This window comes from Acipenser ruthenus, chromosome 42 (genome assembly GCF_902713425.1).
Source record: "Acipenser ruthenus chromosome 42, fAciRut3.2 maternal haplotype, whole genome shotgun sequence".
Classification (NCBI taxonomy): Eukaryota; Metazoa; Chordata; class Actinopteri; order Acipenseriformes; family Acipenseridae; genus Acipenser; species Acipenser ruthenus.
The window spans coordinates 5,605,485-5,626,896 of NC_081230.1; the positions used below are offsets into that span (position 1 = coordinate 5,605,485).

The 21,412-nt window shown below is 43.8% G+C and overlaps 1 protein-coding gene across 1 annotated transcript in view; it reads right to left on the reverse strand.

Moving 5' to 3' along the window:
- The window catches only part of LOC117966963 (signal transducer and activator of transcription 5B-like), a 52,918-nt gene that overhangs the window by 3,514 nt on the left and 27,992 nt on the right, over positions 1–21,412 (reverse strand). Inside the window, exons 3-17 of the mRNA XM_034913937.2 lie at positions 16,649–16,793; positions 15,389–15,472; positions 12,835–13,078; positions 12,450–12,556; positions 10,227–10,375; positions 7,182–7,313; positions 6,646–6,819; positions 5,624–5,711; positions 4,562–4,684; positions 4,035–4,127; positions 3,014–3,217; positions 2,466–2,560; positions 1,560–1,696; positions 1,165–1,311; positions 335–392 (exon numbers count right to left, since the gene is read on the reverse strand). Of these exons, the coding sequence (XP_034769828.2) occupies positions 335–392; positions 1,165–1,311; positions 1,560–1,696; positions 2,466–2,560; positions 3,014–3,217; positions 4,035–4,127; positions 4,562–4,684; positions 5,624–5,711; positions 6,646–6,819; positions 7,182–7,313; positions 10,227–10,375; positions 12,450–12,556; positions 12,835–13,078; positions 15,389–15,472; positions 16,649–16,793 (1,980 nt within the window). The remainder of the gene's footprint in view (positions 1–334; positions 393–1,164; positions 1,312–1,559; positions 1,697–2,465; positions 2,561–3,013; positions 3,218–4,034; positions 4,128–4,561; positions 4,685–5,623; positions 5,712–6,645; positions 6,820–7,181; positions 7,314–10,226; positions 10,376–12,449; positions 12,557–12,834; positions 13,079–15,388; positions 15,473–16,648; positions 16,794–21,412) is intronic.

Sequence of the window (21,412 nt, forward strand, 5' to 3'; positions counted from 1 at the left end):
CAGTTTATCATGATAATTAGTGGCAGATAACCAGCATCAGTCCTGAAAGCCTCTGCTGCTATCCATGGCTTTCCATGGCTTTGTTTGCTGTGCTGCTGACAGCACTGGTGGAATATGAAGTGTGACATTGAGAAACACTTCTAGTCAAAATGTTTGTCATTGAATTGAAGTTTATTTGAGTACACTATTTCTAAATGCAGCATTATTGAGAGATGAATAGTCTTGTCGTATGGCTCCTGTGTAAAAGCTCTCATTGGCACAGCAACATGGTGCCATCTCAGCACCAGACAGGGAGCTGCAGGACCCGTTCAACCCCAGCCTCCAGCACACTCACCCTGCCACTTTGGTGTGGATCGTCGCTTGAAGGTACCCATTGTTTTTGTTTGGCATAACTGTGGGGAAAAAACATGTTTAAAAGCATATTTGCAGGAGGTTCAATCATCGTTTCCTATGCGGTAACACTGTAACGCTGCCATGCCTGTGTCTATATGTGCAGGTGTAGCTGGCAGAGTTGGCAGGTCGCATGACTTGAATGGAGGGAGGAAGGCTGTTTAGTTCAGCACTTAGGATTCTCCAGACAAGCTCATAATGTCTCAAAGCCAGGCAGGCAGATACGGAGAACAATGACAATAACTCACTATTGGAGAACACATAACCACTCTGAATAATTGCACAAATAAACAGAAAAATCCAATATGCATTACCATCAATTCATCCATCTCACTTTTTCCTATTAGAAAGATGCACACGTGCATTTGCTTTTTAATGGTATTTTTTCATAGCACTTGTACACATTAAAACTGGCAGACTCTGTTTCATGCTGCACTTCCTGTTGATGGAACCAATCTGGAGCAAGCTGCTTCTGGGACGTCTGAACATTTCATCTCTTTAGACAATGACCTATCCTGAGTGCAATCAAGGGTTGCATTGAAGTATCAATACATATTCTTCTCCAAAAGCTTCAAATAAAACACCATTAAAGCATCAAATTCACCTTACCAGAATGTGTGCGCTTTCATATAGGAAAAGACTAGCACAATTCTAGCAATATATATTAGGTGAGAATGACGTTGTTAGCACCATAGAGAACCCCCCAAACTGGTTTAAAAGCATCCTCTAAGCAGAGCTCCTGTCTGGGAGTACAGTGCGTGGCGCTGGCCTCACCCGTGTAGTACTTGTTGAAGGCTTCGTTCTTCGCCCGGTTGGGGTAGACAAACTGAATGAATGTGATGTCCTGAATTCGATCTCCCAGAGACCGGATCTCCAGGTCCTTCTTAGTGAATGGCTGGATATTAAGGATCTGTCGGCTTCCTGTTGGGAAACACAGCTGTGTGTTAATACAACATCGGACAGACAGACGCAGTCCTTACTGGTGAACTGTTTTCACGATCTTCCAAGAAGATGAGTTAATAGAATGCTTTACAATACTTGTTACAAATGCCTCATGTAGCTGTTTAGTTTATTATTCATCTGTTGGTAGGCTTCAGGTATGCCACACATGTTTCCCTTTGCTAGGCTGCTGAGTTGCTCTGCAGTGTGGGTCTCGGTCAGTGCTGTACCTGTGTCAGTGGTGGTGACGTAGGCGATGGTTATCCCTCCAATCTCAGAGTCACTGAATCTCAGCAGGAAGGTTCCATCCTCGCTCTGCTGCAGCAGCAAGTGCAGGTACTGCTTCCCAATGAAACCGAAAATCAGCCTGCAGGGAGAGCCAATGAGGGATCACAACGGGTAAACAAAGAGTTTGGAGTGCCAATAAGCATGCATAACAGGTAAACAAGGAGAGGATGTGTGACTTATCAGCTAGTGATTTATTTAGCTGGCTGACAGTCGCGTATCCTTATTGAACTCGTGCAGACTGTGACCATCTCCCGAGTTAATTCATTCATTAATTGTTGCTAATCGGGAGATGGTCACTGTATATAAACCTGCAGCTCTCTACCCTGTTTATTTGTTGGGCCAACGCGCCTTTTTGTTTAGTGTGTTTTGTGTTTGTTTAAACCTTTTGTTTATTTATTATTTAATAAAATAGCTGAGCGCCGTAGCACTCAATTTCACATCCGCCATCTATTATTTGGTTTCTGTTACTTCCTGGTCTGTGACATCACTACCCACACGACACTGCAACAGCACTCGGTCACATGCACACAGCCCATTAGGAGCATGCCAGAATCCCTTATCCTACACACACAGACAGGCAGGCAGGCAAGCGCACACACACACACACAGAGGCAGGTGGACAGAGATACAGAGTTAGATATACTAAAATAAACGTAGAGAGCAACGACAAGCACGACTTTGAGAAAGACTTCTGATCGAAACAAAGTTTTTTAGTATTTCTAAATGTAGCACTATTGAGTGTTTAATAATTCTGGAAGAGACACAGACTGGAGACAGACAAGCAGACACACATAGACATACGGACATCTGCACAGATCCACAGAGAGACATGCAGGAAGGCTGGTTACCGGTCAGTCCAGTAGTTCTTGAGATGTCTTTTGGTCAGCTCCATTACTCCGTCAAACCACTGCCAGAATGTGAAGCCTCGTCCAGGGAGCACCTCCTGCAACACACACACACACGCGCAGAGTCACACACACACAGAGTCACACACAGCATTTGTAAATGTTGTTCAACAGGCGCTTAAAATGTGGATGTGAACTTGCTATTTGTTTCAGATGTACTATTAAAAAAATGTACCACAGCAAATTTGCAGTGTAGTTTTGTTTTTCCCATGCTTATACTATGTATTTACTGTATAGTATTACGGCTTGCCATGTTTTTAAACATGATTTACTATGCCGTTCTGGGTTTTACTATGGTAAACATTTGATATGGATATTATCGTCATTTACTTCCTATTCATCTGATACAAGCTGACCGATACAAGGGGATAGTGTACGTACAGCACACTTTACATTGTTCCATATATCTGAAGAGCTGCGTGTCCATTTGTCATGAAGCCTGTATCTTGCTGCAGTCACTGCAGTGCGGGGCACACTGTGCTGTACTATACCTTGTTGAACTGGGACCAGGACACCATCCGGTTCTGGAAGTCTCCGCTGATATCTGGCTCGTCGAAGATCTTTTGGGCCAGGAACCGGAAGTTGTCGTTGTCAAGACGACGGGGCGTCTGAACCTCCGACATGAACTTGGTGTTCAGCGTGTCGCACATCTGCTGCCACGAGACCCTGTCAGGAACCACGAAGGGGATTCGGTCCTGCAAGGAGACACAGACAGCAGCAGTCAAGCACTGCAAAGTGTACTACAGCACAGTGAAAGCATGGTGAAGCATATGTGAGCAATCAGCCCAGAGCAGTATGGTAAAGTAAAATTAAAGACCATGGCAAATCATGAGAAACGATGGTCAATGTAGAACTATGGGAAAAGCACTGAAAAATGACTGTGCAAATGTACTGTGGTTTTTAGAAGGGTACATTTGCTCTGGGTATTGTATATCACAGTTATCTTCCTCAGTCAGCCCGTCTACTCTCTCTGTCTGTATGTATGTAGAAAAGGTGGGGCTGGCAGCTGAACACGATAATAACTCAATCAATGGAGAAACATTCCAGGATGGCTCCAGAACACATTGATCAGACGCACAGTAAACTGCTTACTGTGCTTTTACCAGGTTAGCCACTCGAGGAGCCCAGAGTCGGCTAAAGATTTGGGGTATACCGAACAGTCAACTAGTCGAATAGCAAAGTGACAGTCGACCTCACAAACTGATAGTCAAAAATCACATGTCACGTAATTGTGAAGTGATTGCATGTGATTTCAGATGGATGGTAGTGCGATTTATAAATATAGTGCACAGACATCAAAGTACTATGAAACATTCACAAACAGAGCACCAGACATTATCAAATACTTCCTTGATTAATTAGGGGCGACTAGTTGATTTATTGAACTGTTTCTAAATCAGCTACTCAGATTAGTAGTTGTTCTACCCCTACTGAAGACTAAAGGAAGCTGTGTGAGTAGCATGGAAACAGCACCTTGACGGTGCAGCTTGTGGGTGTGTGAATCGTTCTTACCATCTCAGAGAAGGCACAGTCCCACAGTATGGTGGCCAGCGCATTGTTATCCTGACTCCCATGGACAATCACCACAATGGGAAAGGAGATCACCTGAGAGAGATTCAGACACCACGACACCATCAGTGACAGTGCAGGGAAGTTATCAGTCATTTGAAATGTACTGGCCATACAAATAACACATTGTACACCCTGCCTACAGTTTAGAAATGTTTTTATTCACACATCACATCCCTGAGGCTGACAGAGGGGAGAGGAGGGGGAGAGGAAGGAGGGGGAGGGAGGGAGAGGGAGAGGGAGGGGGAGAGGGAGAGGGAGAGGCTGGTCTCTCACCAGGATATTGTCACTGTGTACCCCTGTGGCTGACAGAGGGGAGAGGAGAGGGAGAGGGAGAGGGAGAGGGAGAGGGAGAGGCTGGTCTCTCACCAGGATATTGTCACTGTGTACCCCTGTGGCTGACAGAGGGGAGAGGAGAGGGAGAGGGAGGGAGGGAGAGGGAGAGGGAGGAACAGGGACTGGGCTCTCACCTGGATATTGTAGGCCGTATCACAGCCTGTAATGTTGATCTCAGATGAGAAAAGCAGGGCGAATTTCTCCTCTGTTACTGACTCTGAGCCCTTCCGGTCTGCACGCTTGATCCTCTTTATTGACTGGAGACACACAAAGGAAGAGATTACCCAAGCTTGAATCTGACATGTTTCATTGTCACTGTGGGTGATTGCATTATACCACCTCAGCATGAAAAGACTGAACCCAAGGGAGATATACAGGTGGCCAGTCCCCTGATCCACAGCTGAGTGTACAGCAAGAATGGTAAGATACTGGAAAATGTATATCGAGATCTCTACGATAAATCATCTAAAGCTAAAATGGAAAGTGTCGGGGAGTAACAGATTACATGTAATGCGTAACTGTAATCTGATTACATTTTTCAGTAACTTGTAACTGTAACGGTTACTTTTTCAGACAGGTACCGAAATCTATTAACAGATTACATTTTATGTGAAAAAAACAATGTGGTTACTTTTCATTACATTTAAAAAAGGACTACGCTAACGCATAAAATCAGAAAGAGCTTCGACAGTGCAAGTCCAACCTTACATGTCACATGAACACACTTCTGATCATCCTGCTAGAAGAGAGTCAGAGGAGGGAACAAGGGGGTTCCACAGCTGGATCTTCAAAGGATATTTCCAGCTGCAGCCTGACCAAACCGAGAAACGAAACTGTGCCCCTGATAAGTAATTATTTGTAACTGTAACTAGTAATAATTTTGTTCAAGTAACTTATAATTGTAACTGACTGCTTTTTAAAAATAACTTCCCGAACACTGAAACAGAACCAGCACCATGGCTACCAGCTGTTCCTCTCTCTGCCTGCACACGAGCAATCAGTCCATCCAGGAATGCACAGCCTGTCAGTTTGTTGTAAATTGTTGTGATGAAACAGAAGGAAGTAGTTTTATTATGACACGTTTTTAGAATTCTTTTTAAACAGTGGAATTTCCCACTTGTGTTATAATATTGCTTCTATGAATATTGCTTTGTCTCTGTGTTATTCTTAGGAAGCTCCTGGGCTGCAGTACCCACCATGTTCCTGAAGGTGGAGCTGGTGCTCTTTGTAGAAGCGTTGTGATCCAAGATGGCCGAGTTGTTGATGAGCTCCCCCACGTTCTCCCTGAAAAACAAAACAGCCCTGAGCCTCTGCTGGGTGCACTGCTGATGCATTCAGACCAGTGATCCCTTCACAAACTAGCCTTCTTATCAGTGTATTATTATACAAAATAACTGCTTTTCTGTTGTCTTTCTAATTTCAAATTGTATCAATGTTCCCATAATGTTGTTTTTATTGTTCTTTTTATATGAACAGGCTTTCTTTCTGTTACCAAAACTGTCTTATTACAATGGATTGATTATTATCTTTGTGTAAAGCATATTGGGGCCCATGTGACGTAAGGTGCTATATAAATGTGACTAAATAAATAAATAACTGGAAAAGACTGAAGAGACACATATTAAATACACTGGCCAACACTGTATAAGGCTAACAGCTATATTTGCCTTACATATTTTGATAATGGTTACAAGTTTAAGTGTTTCACTAACATTGAAACATTTAAAACTATTAACACCTCAAATGAAGTTGAACTTTGCACAGAAAAGCCTCTTCTAATCTCTTCTAAGGATAGCAGTGTTTTCAGATCACGCTCCCTCCTGCAACAATGCTGGTTTTCTGTTCCCACAATACAACATTCATTTCAATCACCAGCATTGTTGCAGGAGGGAGTGTGAACTGGATATACTGCAATGTTTAGAAGAAAAAATCTCTTTCCCCTGGCGAATGTTCCAGAGTAAAAGTTGAAAGAAGTAATCCCCTAGCTGGTTTACCTATGATGTGGAGACACAGGTAGATGGATGTACAGACAGACAGACACTCCCCCTATATCTCCAGAATCTTATATTATCAATAACTTATGCAAAATAATGTTAATACCAAGTGTCATGACAGTTGGATAAGTGGAGAAATGTGTGAAGCGTAAATATCCCTTCCTCAGGGCGTTTGATCCCCAGTGGCAGACAACTGCATCGCTATTATATTTCAGGACTCTTACGTGAGGGAGCCAGGTTGGGACAGGTTTCTAGCCTGAGATTCTGTGATGATCTGAGCCTTCACCACCGCTGGTTTCCCGGAGTTCATCCTCTCCCCCAGCAGGAACCTCACTGTGGTGGAGAACTTGGACTGGGTCTTAATCACCTGAGGAGGCTGTTTATCCACTAGCAGAGCGCTACAGAGACACAGCAACACACGGTCAGAGGCACCCGCTCCAGCTGAGAACTGACCACACTCATGGTCAAAAGCTGTCTGAGAAGCAGTGAGCAGGCCGCTTGTAACATATGCATTTGAGATTCTAAATTATTCTAAAAATAGAATTTCTATTAAAACAATGGATTCATAAACAGAGCACTACATGATTTATTCAGATGTTTTTAAAGAAGCATCTCGTGGACTATTTATCTCTGATTAATCATTGCTGGTTCTAGCTCTAGTGTGCAGCCCCTGTGTGTGTGTGTGTGTGTGTGTGTGTGTGTGAGTGTATCTCTAGTGTGCAGCCCCTCTGTGTGTTTGTCAGTGCTGAAGGTTTCTTACCTCTGTATGAGTGTCTTAAGCAGCAGGGCTAGTTTCTCTTGCTGCTCTCTGAAGGGCTCCGCTCCAGACTCTCTCCCCGCGATGATCATCTCCTGGTTCAGCTGAATGTTGATCGTCAGGAGCTGCTCACAGCTGCAGGACACACACACACAACACAAACCAGTCACACTATCTTCTAAGCTGCAGTATCGATGCTGCAGGGCAGTGGTATTAAACCTGCTGAGCTCTCCCTGGGATCTACAGTACTGTGCAAAAGTTTTAGGCAGGTGTGAAAAAATGATGTAAAGTAAGAATGCTTTCAAAAATAGACATGTTAATAGTTTATATTTATCAATTAACAAAATGCAAAGTGAGTGAACAGAAGAAAAATCTACATCAAATCAATATTTGGTGTGACCACCCTTTGCCTTCAAAACAGCATCAATTCTTCTAGGTACACTTGAACACAGTTTTTGAAGGAACTCGGCAGGTAGGTTGGCCCAAACATCTTGGAGAACTAACCACAGTTCTTCTGTGGATTTAGGCAGCCTCAGTTGCTTCTCTCTCTTCATGTAATCCCAGACAGACTTGATGATGTTGAGATCAGGGCTCTGTGGGGGCCATACCATCACTTCCAGGACTCCTTGTTCTTCTTTACGCTGAAGATAGTTCTTAATGACTTTCGCTGTATGTTTGGGGTCGTTGTCATGCTGCAGAATAAATTTGGGGCCAATCAGATGCCTCCCTGATGGTATTGCATGATGGATAAGTATCTGCCTGTACTTCTCAGCATTGAGGAGACCATTAATTCCAATACCAAATCCCCAACTCCGTTTGCAGAAATGCAGCCCCAAACTTGCAAGGAACCTCCACCATGCTTCACTGTTGCCTGCAGACACTCAGTCGTGTACCGCTCTCCAGCCCTTCGGCAAACAAACTGCCTTCTGCTACAGCCAAATATTTCAAATTTTGACTCCTCAGTCCAGAGCACCTGCTGCCATTTTTCTGCACCCCAGTTCCTGTGTTTTCGTGCATAGTTGAGTCGCTTGGCCTTGTTTCCACGTCGGAGGTATGGCTTTTTGGCCGCAAGTCTTCCATGAAGGCCACTTCTGACCAGACTTCTCCGGACAGTAGATGGGTGTACCAGGGTCCCACTGTTTTCTGCCAATTCTGAGCTGATGGCACTGCTGGACATCTTCCGATTGCGAAGGGAACTAAGCATGATGTGTCTTTCATCTGATGCAGTAAGTTTCCTTGGCCGACCACTGCGTCTACGGTCCTGAACGTTGCCCGTTTCTTTGTGCTTCTTCAAAAGAGCTTGGACAGCACATCTGGAAACCCCTGTCTGCCTTGAAATTTCTGCCTGGGAGAGACCTTGCTGATGCAGTATAACTACCTTGTGTCTTGTTGCTGTGCCCAGTCTTGCCATGGTGTATGACTTTTGACAGTAAACTGTCTTCAGCAACCTCACCTTGTTAGCTGAGTTTGGCTGTTCCTCACCCAGTTTTATTCCTCCTACACAGCTGTTTCTGTTTCAGTTAATGATTGTGTTTCAACCTACATATTGAATTGATGATCATTAGCACCTGTTTGGTATAATTGTTTAATGATACACCTGACTATATGCCTACAAAATCCCTGACTTTGTGCAAGTGTACCTAGAAGAATTGATGCTGTTTTGAAGGCAAAGGGTGGTCACACCAAATATGGATTTGATGTAGATTTTTCTTCTGTTCACTCACTTTGCATTTAGTTAATTGATAAATATAATCTATTAACATGTCTATTTTTGAAAGCATTCTTACTTTACAGCATTTTTTCACACCTGCCTAAAACTTTTGCACAGTACTGTACATGGAAATCGGTCTACATGAGCCTTTATTTTGCAGTTATCTGTATTGCATGATACCACAGAATCAGAGGCTACTGCATGCAGGCTACCAGCACAGCCTTCATACTTGCAGGGCAGAAAAGGGTTAACTTTGAACTTTGTTTTAGCCACCTATCCAAACATCCAAGAACATCACTGTAGTTCTTCATGCACACAGAGATGAATAGAGAAATTCGAGCCGATTTGTTTCCCTATCGCACAGAGATGGATTCCCTGTAAGTGAAGCTTATCATTAAATAAATTACCAGGCTGATAAGATCAATCAAGCCTCAACTCTATGCAAATCTCATTGTGAGACCATTCATTTTGCATTACCAAGAGATCTTCAATGGCAGTGCTGACATTAACCAAACTGTAATTTGCGGGCCAAGAAATAAAAAGGCTTACTGTAGCTTTTGTTTTAAACATGAGTCGTTACTAGCTTTTAAAAAACATGCAAAAGACGAGTCTGGAATCCTTGAAGGTACATGTCCTCATGCTAGTAGTGGATTTCCATAGCTACCACTTCCTAGTTTACCCCTAACTAAACCTGCTTAGGTCGAGCCTAAACAGCAAGTTTATTAGAGTTAGAAGAGAACACTGTGTTCATGCAATCAAATTTACTGTTCCATACACACTGTACTTGTTTGATCAGCTGTCTGGATTCTTTTCTGATTTTAGAGCGATGTCATTGAGAAGTCAAGGCAGAAGAAGCTCCAGGTAGTTATGCAAATCCATCACCCGGAATGGGGAAAAGAGAAATCAGAAGTTCTTCTGGCTGAAGTTGCTGGGCTTTCAAAACAGTTCAAAGCACAAAGCACTGGGCTTTTATAAAACATTCCTTATGGAAAAATTCTTTAACGTCAGGGAGGATTCTTTGATCTTTCAATCTCCATCCTCTCTACACCCAGGGGTTCCACAGCGGGTGAGAGCAACCAGCCCCTGGACAACAAAGACCAGCCCTATAGGTGTCTGCTTTCAGCTCACCGGGTTCCTGGCAAGCTGCGACTGTCTAGCGACAGAGCCAATGCTCCCTGTAGAACCCCAGCAAAGACCGACAACCAGGAACCAGAGCACCAGAGCCAATGCGATGCTCCCTCTGGAAACCTCAGTGAAGACCAGCCACTCCACACAGCCAGGAACCTGCACTCCCCAGACTATGTGACTGATAATATAAAAACATGAAACGCCCTCACCAGTTTTGCAGTGAGGACAGGTTATCACTGAAGGGTGCTCCGATGGTAGAGAGGTGCTGCTGTCGTTTCCAGCTCTGAATGTGCAACTCCACTTGTTGCTGGGTCTGTTCCAGAGTGTGTACTGCCTCCTGGATCAGCTGGATCCGTTTCTGTAGAATACAGCACAAGAGGAACAAGTGAGACACTGAACCAGAGAGCCAGATTACTGCAGGGACAGCTGGGTCCTCCTGTAGGAGAGCTCACACTAAGTATTTATTATAGAGTTTAGAAACAGCTCACAATATCAGGGATTAGTAACCAAAATGTAGTCCCGGATGTTGTGAGCTGTTTTTAAACTATTAGAAATCTTACTCCTACACTGGGGGGGGGGGGGGGGGGGGAGGTCACAAATGGAGGGAAGGGGATACAGCACAGGGGAGCAGGGTACAGCACAGGGGAGCTGGGTACAGCACAGGGGAGCAAGGTACAGCACAGGGGAGCAAGGTACAGCACAGGGGAGCTGGGTACAGCACAGGGGAGCTGGGTACAGCACAGGGGAGCTGGGTACAGCACTGGGGAGCAGGGTACAGCACAGGGGAGCAAGATGCAGCACAGGGGAGCAGGGTACAGCACAGGGGAGCTGGGTACAGCACAGGGGAGCAAGGTACAGCACAGGGGAGCAAGGTACAGCACAGGGGAGTAAGGTACAGCACAGGGGAGCAGGGTACTGGGTCTTCTGGTTCAAGTCAATAGGGGAAGCAGCTAATTGATTAATGGCAGAAAAAATATGGTGGAGGGGTGGGACAATTTCACCCTCCAGTTGAAATGACCTAGGAAGCGCAAGACCACCTGAAACTAAAGTAAACCAGGTATCCTTTTGTAAATAGAGATTTGTGCGATAACATGCGAGACACATATTACAAATGGGATAGCATCTTCCAAATACATGGCATATCTCCTAATGAAGTGTTTTCTTCTTTACAGTCACTTTGTCTCATGTTCTATTTCAGTCATCATGTTCTGGCTGTCTAAGTACAGCTGGTACACCAGAGTGTAACCATTAACCTGCCCCCTGAAACACTGTCTCCAGTGAATGTAAGAAATACAACTGGACCATAATGACATTTTAAACATAGGGTGAGAAATGATCACGATAATCTAAATAATCTCAAATTATGTTTGAACTCCTATAAATAGGACTTTCTCCATAGTTATTCTCTTACACATTCTTCTGGGAGCAAAGGAATAATCTCCACTCCTGATTCCTCTCAAATGATGTCTGTAATTACATCACAGGTGCTGACAATTGAAAACAAAGGAAAACCCCAGAAAGCTGACCACATCACTGTCTATTCATAGCACCTCCATCCCTAACTGTTTCATATGAAATATACTGCCTTTTGCCTATCCAACAATAGAACTATTATATCTTGATCAATCGTTGCACAGTTATCACACTGTGAAAGTAGCAGCTGCCTAGGAATAACACAGCTAGTCTCTGATCAGCTGCAGGTGTTAAACTCTGGTGCAACGTGGTCATTTACATTTACGGAACTGAAGCAACCACAATCTTGAACACCGGCCTCTTATCGATCAACAGTAATCATTTTTGTCAAATAATTTATTTTTAATACATTTCCTTTCATAAGTGAAAGCAAAATATAGGGTTTGTGTGAAACGGTTTAGATAGCAAAATAGACACAGTGGAAATGAAAGGTACACGGTGTTCTTTATTGAAGGCTTTCCCTTTGTTTCTCCAGGAACTAGACTGCACTCCCCTGACTGTGTGACTCACCCTGCACACCACGCGGCCGTGCCTTTGCCAGGGCAGACCCTCGGGGACCCCTGCGCTCCCCTGACTGTATGACTCCCCCTGCACACCACGCGGCCGTGCCTTTACCAGGGGAGACCCTCGGGGACCCCTGCGCTCCCCTGACTGTGTGACTCCCCCTGCACACCACGCGCCCGTGCCTTTGCCAGGGCAGACCCTCGGGGACCCCTGCGCTCCCCTGACTGTATGACTCCCCCTGCACACCACGCGGCCGTGCCTTTACCAGGGCAGACCCTCGGGGACCCCTGCGCTCCCCTGACTGTGTGACTCACCCTGCACACCACACGGGCGTGCCTTTACCAGGGCAGACCCTCGGGGACCCCTGCGCTCCCCTGACAGTATGACTCCCCCTGCACACCACAATAGAGATGACAGGAGAGCCAGTGAATGACTCTTTACATACAGGAGCTCACCTCAGCGAATGCTTGGCTCTTGAACTCATCCTGCTGGATTCGGTTCTGCAGGTTGTTGCAGCTCTCAGGTAGGTTCTGATCCAGCATGCTGTTCTGTATCGCCTGGGCTGGGAAACAAGACAAGCAAGACAAGCAAGAGTCCATATCATCGGAGCACTATGAAAAGGAACACCTTTAAAAAACAGTCAGGCAGAGACACGTGTTGGCTAGTGTCTTCTTCAGATGCTTCTGAAGTAGCTAGGAGTTAAAGACGTTGTGGGATCACAAATAAAATTCGACAACATTGTTTTGTTCTCGTTGCAACAAGTGATGAACCAGTGTGGTATAACTCATGATTATGAAGGTTGTGTTGTAGTGCCCTTGGTTAGCACTCCTTGAACGGTACCTTGTAGGGAGTCGTAGTTCTGCTTTTCCCAGTTCATGCTCTCCTGAAGATGGTGAATCTCTTTGCGGCAGTTCTGAACCTCCCCGACCCTTAAAGCCAGCCTCTCGATGGCCCTGTGTCTCTCTCTGTCATCACCCTGCTTCCCTCCTGCAGTTGAGGGTGCAGGCAGAGGGGAGGGGGCTGGCGACAGGGCTGGAGAGCCAGCCTGAGGGAGCTGTCCTGGAACCCCCAGACCTGGGAAGTTCTGCAGAGAGAGACACACTTGAAAACAACATCCAACACAGTGCTGTACATGAACTCAGTGAGAACCGTCAGGAGGGCTGAGCTGACACTGACTCGGAATTGCCTTCATGAGGTATTGATCGGCAGGTATTCAATAAATCGATTCATTAATGTGTTGATTTCAAAACACAAAAAGCAGTCCTTCCCTCACCTGTACAACTGAGTGCCAATCAATGACAATTGACTGAGTGTTTTAAAAGTTTATTGGAAGTGAAATTTCCATTTCTTTACTGCTGTACTGAGGCAGTAAAAATATCAGCGCCCTGGATGAGCAGAAAATTAGTTTCCAAATCGGCTTTTAAAACACAGTGCGGAAGTTAATTGCCACTGATTGGTACGCAATTGTAAAGGTGAGGGAAGGACAGCTTTTCTTTTGAAATCAACACATTTCTGAATGGATTTATTTAATACCTGCTGATCAATACTTCTTAAAGGCAGTTCCGAGTATGAATACCAGCACACTCAGCACTGTCAGTAACACTTTGTATAACTGGTTCCACTATCTAGCTTAAAACCCCACTACAGGACTGTTTACTATGATAGTCCGTCATGCTGTTATTACTCAAACCACTGCTTATTGGTGACACTCCAGTCCTGCTCTCAAACAAACTCTTTCAGTGGACTACAATTATTATTTCAGGCAAACAAAGGGTTGAAGTAGGACGGTGATAATGGCAGTGCTGTGACATGTTCCTCATTCAAATAACTGTATTGAGTTTATATACCTCGCAACATGCCACAGCAAAGTCATTATCCCTTCATTAACTCATTTTGTAAAGCCCCTGACTGCACCACTTCACTTAACGCTTCTCAGTTCATATCAGTGAAGGGGTTTTATATTCTGTTTAAAGAGAAATGAGGATGCAGCATGACTAGACAGGGTGGATTAGGGTTTCATTTCTTGTTTAGCTTTAATTTTACTGCAAAGCATTTCATTATTTTATTCTATTAATCGTCAGAAGTCTAAGTTAAAACTATAAGAAACTAAGTCAAGTGTTTGTCTTATGACTTCTTCAGTGTACTGATTAAGAACGGTATGTGTTGGTGCTCTTCTGTCAGTGAGGGATGACAGCAGCCCCTGTGAGAGATACCATCATTGTCTGTTCATGAAAGGCTGAGGGAACACGAAGCCACTGTGTGGCTTGGAACATGGTTTCAGGAGACTAGGTTTCAGGCCACTGCATGGCACACCAGGGGAGACTTTGGGTTTTATACAGCGAAGTTGCCTCAAACTAGGTCTCCTGGTCTCCTGGAACCATTTCAAGCCTCATGAAAAGTGGCTTTATGTTCCCTCAGCTTAAGGAGAAGTTGGGAAATGTTCAAAGAACACCCTGCAGTGTTTATGAGGATCACATTACATTATCTTTGCTGTATCCTGTATTTTCTCTATTGCAGTGTTAGATTTTAAACCTACTGCCAACTCATACATCATGGGCAGGGCCAGATTAAGTTTAATGGCGGCCCCTCTTTGCATATTCATTTGCTTCCCTTTACTGTTATTGTGTCTAATTATTCAGTCTCATCTGATCCATATTTTACCTGACTCGATGTTTGCATTAGCGCCAGTTTTGAAAATGAGCATTGGCCACAGCATTAGTTACTGGCAGTTTCAAATACAAAATGGGAAATGCAAACTGCAGACTCTTTTTGTTTGTTTTTTGGGGACCAAATGAGGCAGGCTGTGTTTTAAGACAAACTAAAAACTTCATGGAAACCCGGTTTAAGAAAGCTGTACGATATCAGGTGAGTCACACAAAGCCAAAATGGAACTCTGACATGTTGGTATTGTATTAAAAATCTGAGGCCCTGGGCTGCAGCCCCTAAAGCCCCTGTGTTAATCCGGCCCTGATCATGGGTGTAAATCAACTGGAGTATACATTTCTAAACTTGTGAGCCTTCGCCAGGATAAAGAGAATTTCTCTTGTAAGGATCGCAGTGTATCCAGATCATGCTGCCTCTTGCACAATAAGCACTCAATTCAAACACAGCGCCAGCACTGTTGCAGGAGGATGCACGACCTAGATACACTGCGACGCTTAAAAGAAAACATCTTTCTCCTGGCGAACGATCCGGAGTAAAAGTTTTAAAAAAAGGAATTCCCTAATTGGGATTATGCTGAAAAAATATTGCTGCAATACAGACAACACGGGTATGAATTTCTTCTAAGCACTGCAGGGGGTTCTGGAACACTGAAGAAGGCACTGGCCAAAACATTTGCCTTCTTGACACAGTTTTACCTCGTGCTTGGTCCATAGTCTTTTGAAAGTCTTACCCCCTGGTTCAGGAGGGATCGCTCCCTCTTCAGGATCTCCTGCACTGCCCTGACAAGCTGCAGCGGCTGCATTTGGTACACAGTCTGAAACACACCCACAAACACAAGCACAATAACCCATGAGAACAGCTTGCATCTCAGTGATTAAACATCAACAACATAGCTCAGTGACCCCTTCCATCCCCTCACTACTCCCTGTGTGAAGAAGTGTCTCCTTCCCTCTGTCCTGCACTTTGTCAACTCCTTTTAAGATTTTAGACTTCCATCAATTCCTGTCTGTTCTAAATAAATTCAGTTCCCTTATCTTCACAGCTCATTCCTTTAAGCCCTGGGATTACCTGGCTGCTCTACACTCGACTCTCTCCAGGGCACCGAGTATCTGTATGACAGGGCCTGGAACACAGTACTCTCAGTGCAGTCTCAACAGTGCATTATAATCTCCCTGGATTTGTATTCCACACTCTATAACCAAGCATTCGATTTGCCTTTTCAAGTGCTTTCCCACACTGTCACAGAGAGACCAGTCAGGAGGCCAGGAAATGGGGACAAAAAAACTAGTCGATTTCCTCCCCAATTTAGAAGAAATCGACAAAGGCCACCAAGCGCCTGTAAAGTAGGGGTCGCTGTAGCACATAATTATTATTTATTTCTTAGCAGACGCCCTTATCCAGGGCGACTTACAATTGTTACAAGATATCCCATTCATTTTACATACAATTACCCATTTATACAGTTGGGTTTTTATTGGAGCAAGCTAGGTAAAGTACCTTACTCAAGGGTACAGCAGCATTGTCCCCCACCTGGGACTGAACCCACGACCCTCCAGTCAAGAGTCCAGAGCCCTAACCAGTACGCCACACTACTGCCCCATTGAGGAGAAACAGTCCTTTATGGTTTTGCCTCCCTAAGCCACTGGAGCCCCACAGCCAATGAGATGTTCCCTTGAATCCCTAGCGAAGACCAGCGTCTTCGCACAGCCAGGAACCTGCGCTCCCCTGCCTGTGTAACTCACCCTGCACACCACGCAGGCTTGCCTTTACCAGGGGAGTCCCTATGCGACCTGAACTGCAATTCAAGCGGTTTCCACAAACCCTGTTCCGGGTACCATTCTCTACCATTCAGACATGTGCTGTTCCAGTGCTGGGATTGGAAGTTCCCTAAACACATCTTGGGTAGCACTCTTTCAAGGACCATGCACACCTTCTTTTCAGCTGTTAGCAGCACACAGAGGTAAGGAAAGCTTTAGCTGGAGTCTCGTACCATGTTGGTGGCAATGTGCTGGAGTCTCATTCTCTCCACTATGTTGTGGTTGTGCTCTGCTAGTCTCCGGAGCTGGTTCATGATGTGAGACAGCAGGATCAGAGCCTTGCCTTCTGTGGTGGGGTCCATCAGGTCCAGGTCATCCCTGCAATGAGAACAGAAGAACATTTACCAACAAGAGGAGGCCCTTTGACCCATCAGTACTCGTCCGGTTCCTAGTAGCTGATTGAAAACTCAAGTCAGGATCTCAGTGATTCAGCATAGACAATGTGGCTAGATAACCCACTCCATACAGTCTGTGTAAAGAAGTGTCTCCACTGTGTTGTCCTCTGGTCCTGGTTTCGGTGTTGCATTGGCTAGGGTTAACTTTGCGAACTCCTTTTAAATTTTTGAATTCTCCTGTTAAAGACTGCAATCCCCTTGTCTAATTCTTATTTCTAAACAGATTCAGTTCCCTCGCTCTTCAGCGCTCCTTCCTTTAAGCCCTGGGGGCTGCTCTTCCTTTATTATTTATTTCTGTAAACTCATCATTACCTATATTGATTTGTACTCTGTACCTTCCGACTGTAAAACTAAATCTAACCAGGTTACAGCCAAGCATTCCAGGTGCGAAAACATGCTGGTATGGTCCAGTGATTGCAATCAATAGCTGTCTTTGTGGGTGGATCAAATATAACCTTTTGGCTCAGTAAAAAGGAGGATATTTGAATATCTACCTTGCTACCCAATCTTGTAAGTTATCGTGCTACTACACAGTTCCGTACCACCCTTTTCTGAAAGAACTGATACATTGTTTTTTTCTATCGGTGACTGTAAAGATGAATGTAGTGTCCTACAGTTTAAACATGTTATCACCATGTATTACAAGTCAAAACGTGACACAAGCGTGGAACATTCGCTACAAAGACACAAATACAATATCACAAAATCATTCATTAAAAACAATCAAGCCAGCTTGTCATGTCGTGGCAAGAAATTGAAAGTTGTACGTCCACTAAAAGAGATGAGACTTTGCCTTACTTTAGTGAAAGAAGGTAACATGGCCAACAAAAGTTTTCAATGACGTCATTAATCACCTAGCAACCGTTCTTCAGAGATGGCGGCCATGTTGGTGAGCTTGTGTGATACAGTGAAAAGATACATATAATTGGTAATCAGGATCCGTATGCCATTTCTGAGCAAGGACGTGCAATTATTTCCAAGCGTTTGTTTACCAGACATAGTAAACTATATGATTAGTACACCCTGGAAGATTTGAGACGCTACAAGGACTGGAATTATGCAACCAGTTTATCTGTGGCTGGGGTAGAGAGGTGAAGACGTGCATCATAAACAACCTCTGTGTCATTACAGCTCGGGTGAGTAACTCTGACCGGTGCTCTTTTTCATTATCTTATTTGTGATACCATGTTACATTTACACACAAATTAATGCAGTAAAAGTAACATACCTAAAATGAAATGTCGCCGTGCCTACTGCAACAGCCAATAACTACACAAGTGTTCAGCGTTTTTCTCATAAAAGCAAACTGAACTTTTATTTAAGTCTGAAACCGCTTTAAGTGACGGCTTGCCTGGCCACCATCTCGAGACACACGGTAAGGATCACGTGACTTGTAACTTGTCAATCGAAAACGATATAGTTTGTTCACAGCACTGCCTGCCATTTTCCGGACTCCTTGCCGCGTTCGTTTACCGTCTTTATTCAAACTCTCCAGTGCTATTCTGCGTCCTTAACAACTGAACGTCTCTCTTCTTGGGATCTTACTGTAAAACTGATTTTCCTCAGGTCGCATATAATATCAGATTCAAGTAAAACCATTATTTCAAATTTAAATCGCACAAATTCCAACTACAGTATGTGCCTCACCAAGCTGTGGTTACCATAGCAACGCCTTCATAAGGACTCCCTGGGGTGGTGAGTTGCCATGGTAACAAGCAGCTTAGGCTACGTTCCTAAATTCAACGCTGAGAAGCAACAACTCTCAAAATCTTTCTTAAACTCACCGTTGAGAGCTAGTGACGCGCAGCGTTGTCTCAACGCTGACTCAACGAACTCTCCTACTCTCAGAGCTGGTGAGCTGATCAACAGAGAGATGGCGACACCCACAAAAATTACACCGTGTAACAAATATTATTTTTTTTTTGGTTCCTGGGTAGTAAGTGTTATTTCCTAATTGCTTATGCCTCAAAAGTATAGAAAATGGCTATTATTCCCCACAAACTTTGCTTTTGTGACCAGGACAGTGATATTTTGAAATTTACCTATTCCCAATGAGAAAACGGGCAAATTTGTGTCTTTTCGTTCACATAAAGTCAGAAAAAAACAACATATGAATCCAAATTAACATGTATTTATACTAGAGTAATACAAAAATGACTACAAAAGATTTAGAAGTGAGTAGTTTTTCGAGATTTACTATTATACTGTAAATCACTTTCACGAATCAGCCCACAAATGTAGTCTCCCATCATGTTCTCATTATTCTGTCCTTGGTAGCGGCGTTCAAAGTCCAGTATATCCTGGTGGAAGCGCTCACCTTGCTCCTCCGAGTACGCTCCCATGTTCTCCTTGAATTTATCAAGATGAGCATCAAGGATATGGACTTTGAGGGACATCCTACAGCCCATTGTGCCGTAGTTCTTCACCAGAGTCTCAACCAGCTCCACATAGTTTTCGGCCTTGTGATTGCCCAGGAAGCCCCGAACCACTGCGACAAAGCTGTTCCAAGCCGCTTTCTCCTTACTAGTGAGCTTCTTGGGAATTCATTGCACTCCAGGATCTTCTTTATCTGTGGTCCGACGAAGACACCGGCTTTGACCTTTGCCTCAGACAGCTTAGGGAAGAAGTCTTGAAGGTACTTGAAGGCTGCCGACTCCTTATCTAGAGCTCTGACAAATTGTCTCATAAGGCCCAATTTGATGTGCGTGGTGGCATCAGCACCTTCCGGGGGTCCCAGCCGTACTCATCATACTTCAAGGCGTCCAGCAAGGTCTTGATGCTGTTGTAATCCTCTTTGAGGTGCACCGAGTGAGCCAGGGGAAGAGACGGGTACTTGTTACCATTATGGAGCAGCACGGCTTTGAGGCTCCTGGATGAGCTGTCAATGAAGGACAGTATAACGAGAACATGATGGGAGACTACATTTGGGGGCTGATTCGTGAAAGTGATTTAAGTATAATCGTAAATCTCGAAAAACTACTCACTTCTAAATCTTTTGTAGTCATTTTTGTATTACTTTAGTATAAATACATGTTAATTTGGATTCATATGTTGTTTTTTTCTGACTTTATGTGAACGAAAAGACACAAATTCGCCCGTTTTCTCATTGGAAATAGGTAAATTTCAAAATATCACTCCTGGTCACAAAAGCAAAGTTTGTGGGGAATAATAGCCATTTTCTATACTTTTGAGGCATAAGCAATTAGGAAATAACACTTACTACCCAGGAACAAAAATTGTGTTACATAGTGTTATGAATGGGATTTCACTTTCCTTGCTGGTGAAAGCGAGTTGTGACTTTTAAATAATGAAAGAAGTTATTTGCAAACCGCTAACCAAGATCATGTAACAGTCTCTTGACACAGGAGTTGTACCGACAGACTGGAAAATTGCAAACGTAATACCGATCCACAAAAAGGGAGACAAAACCGAACCAGGTAACTACAGACCAATAAGCCTGACTTCTTTTATATGTAAAATTATGGAAACTATAATAAGATCCAAAATGGAAAATTACCTATATGGTAACAATATCCTGGGAGAGAGTCAGCATGGTTTTAGGAAAGGGAGATCGTGTCTAACTAACCTGCTTGACTTTTTTGAGGATGCAACATTGACAATGGATAATTGCAAAGCATATAACATGGTTTATTTAGATTTCCAGAAAGCTTTTGACAAAGTCCCGCATAAAAGATTAATTCTCAAACTGAACGCAGTAGGGATTCAAGTAAATGCATGCACATGGATTAGGGAGTGGTTAACATGTAGAAAACAGAAAGTACTAATTAGAGGAGAAACCTCAAAATGGAGCGAGGAAACCAGTGGTGTACCACAGGGATCAGTATTAGGTCCTCTGCTATTCCTAATCTACATTAATGATTTAGATTCTAGTATAGTAAGCAAACTTGTTAAATTTGCAGACGACACTAAAATAGGAGGAGTGGCAAACACTGTTGCAGCAGCAAAGGTCATTCAAAATGATCTAGACAGCATTCAGAACTGGGCAGACGCATGGCAAATTACATTTAATAGAGAAAAGTGTAAAGTATTGCATGCAGGCAATAAAAATGTGCATTATAATTATCATATGGGAGATACTGAAATTGAAGAGGGGAACTATGAAAAAGACCTAGGAGTTTATGTTGACTCCATCTATGTCTTCATCTAGACAATGTGGGGAAGCTATAAAAAGGCCAACAAGATGCTCAGATATATTGTGAGAAGTGTTGAATTTAAATCAAGGGAAGTAATGTTAAAACTTTACAATGCATTAGTAAGACCTCACCTAGAATATTGTGTTCAGTTCTGGTCACCTCGTTACAAAAAGGATATTGCTGCTCTAGAAAGAGTGCCAGAAGAGCAACCAGAATTATCCCATGTTTAAAAGGCATGTCGTATGCAGACAGGCTAAAATAATTGAATCTATTCAGTCTCTAACAAAGAAGACTACGTGGTGATCTGATTCAAGCATTCAAAATCCTAAAAGGTACAGACAATTTCGACCCAGGGGACTTTTTTTGACCTGAAAAAAGAAACAAGGAC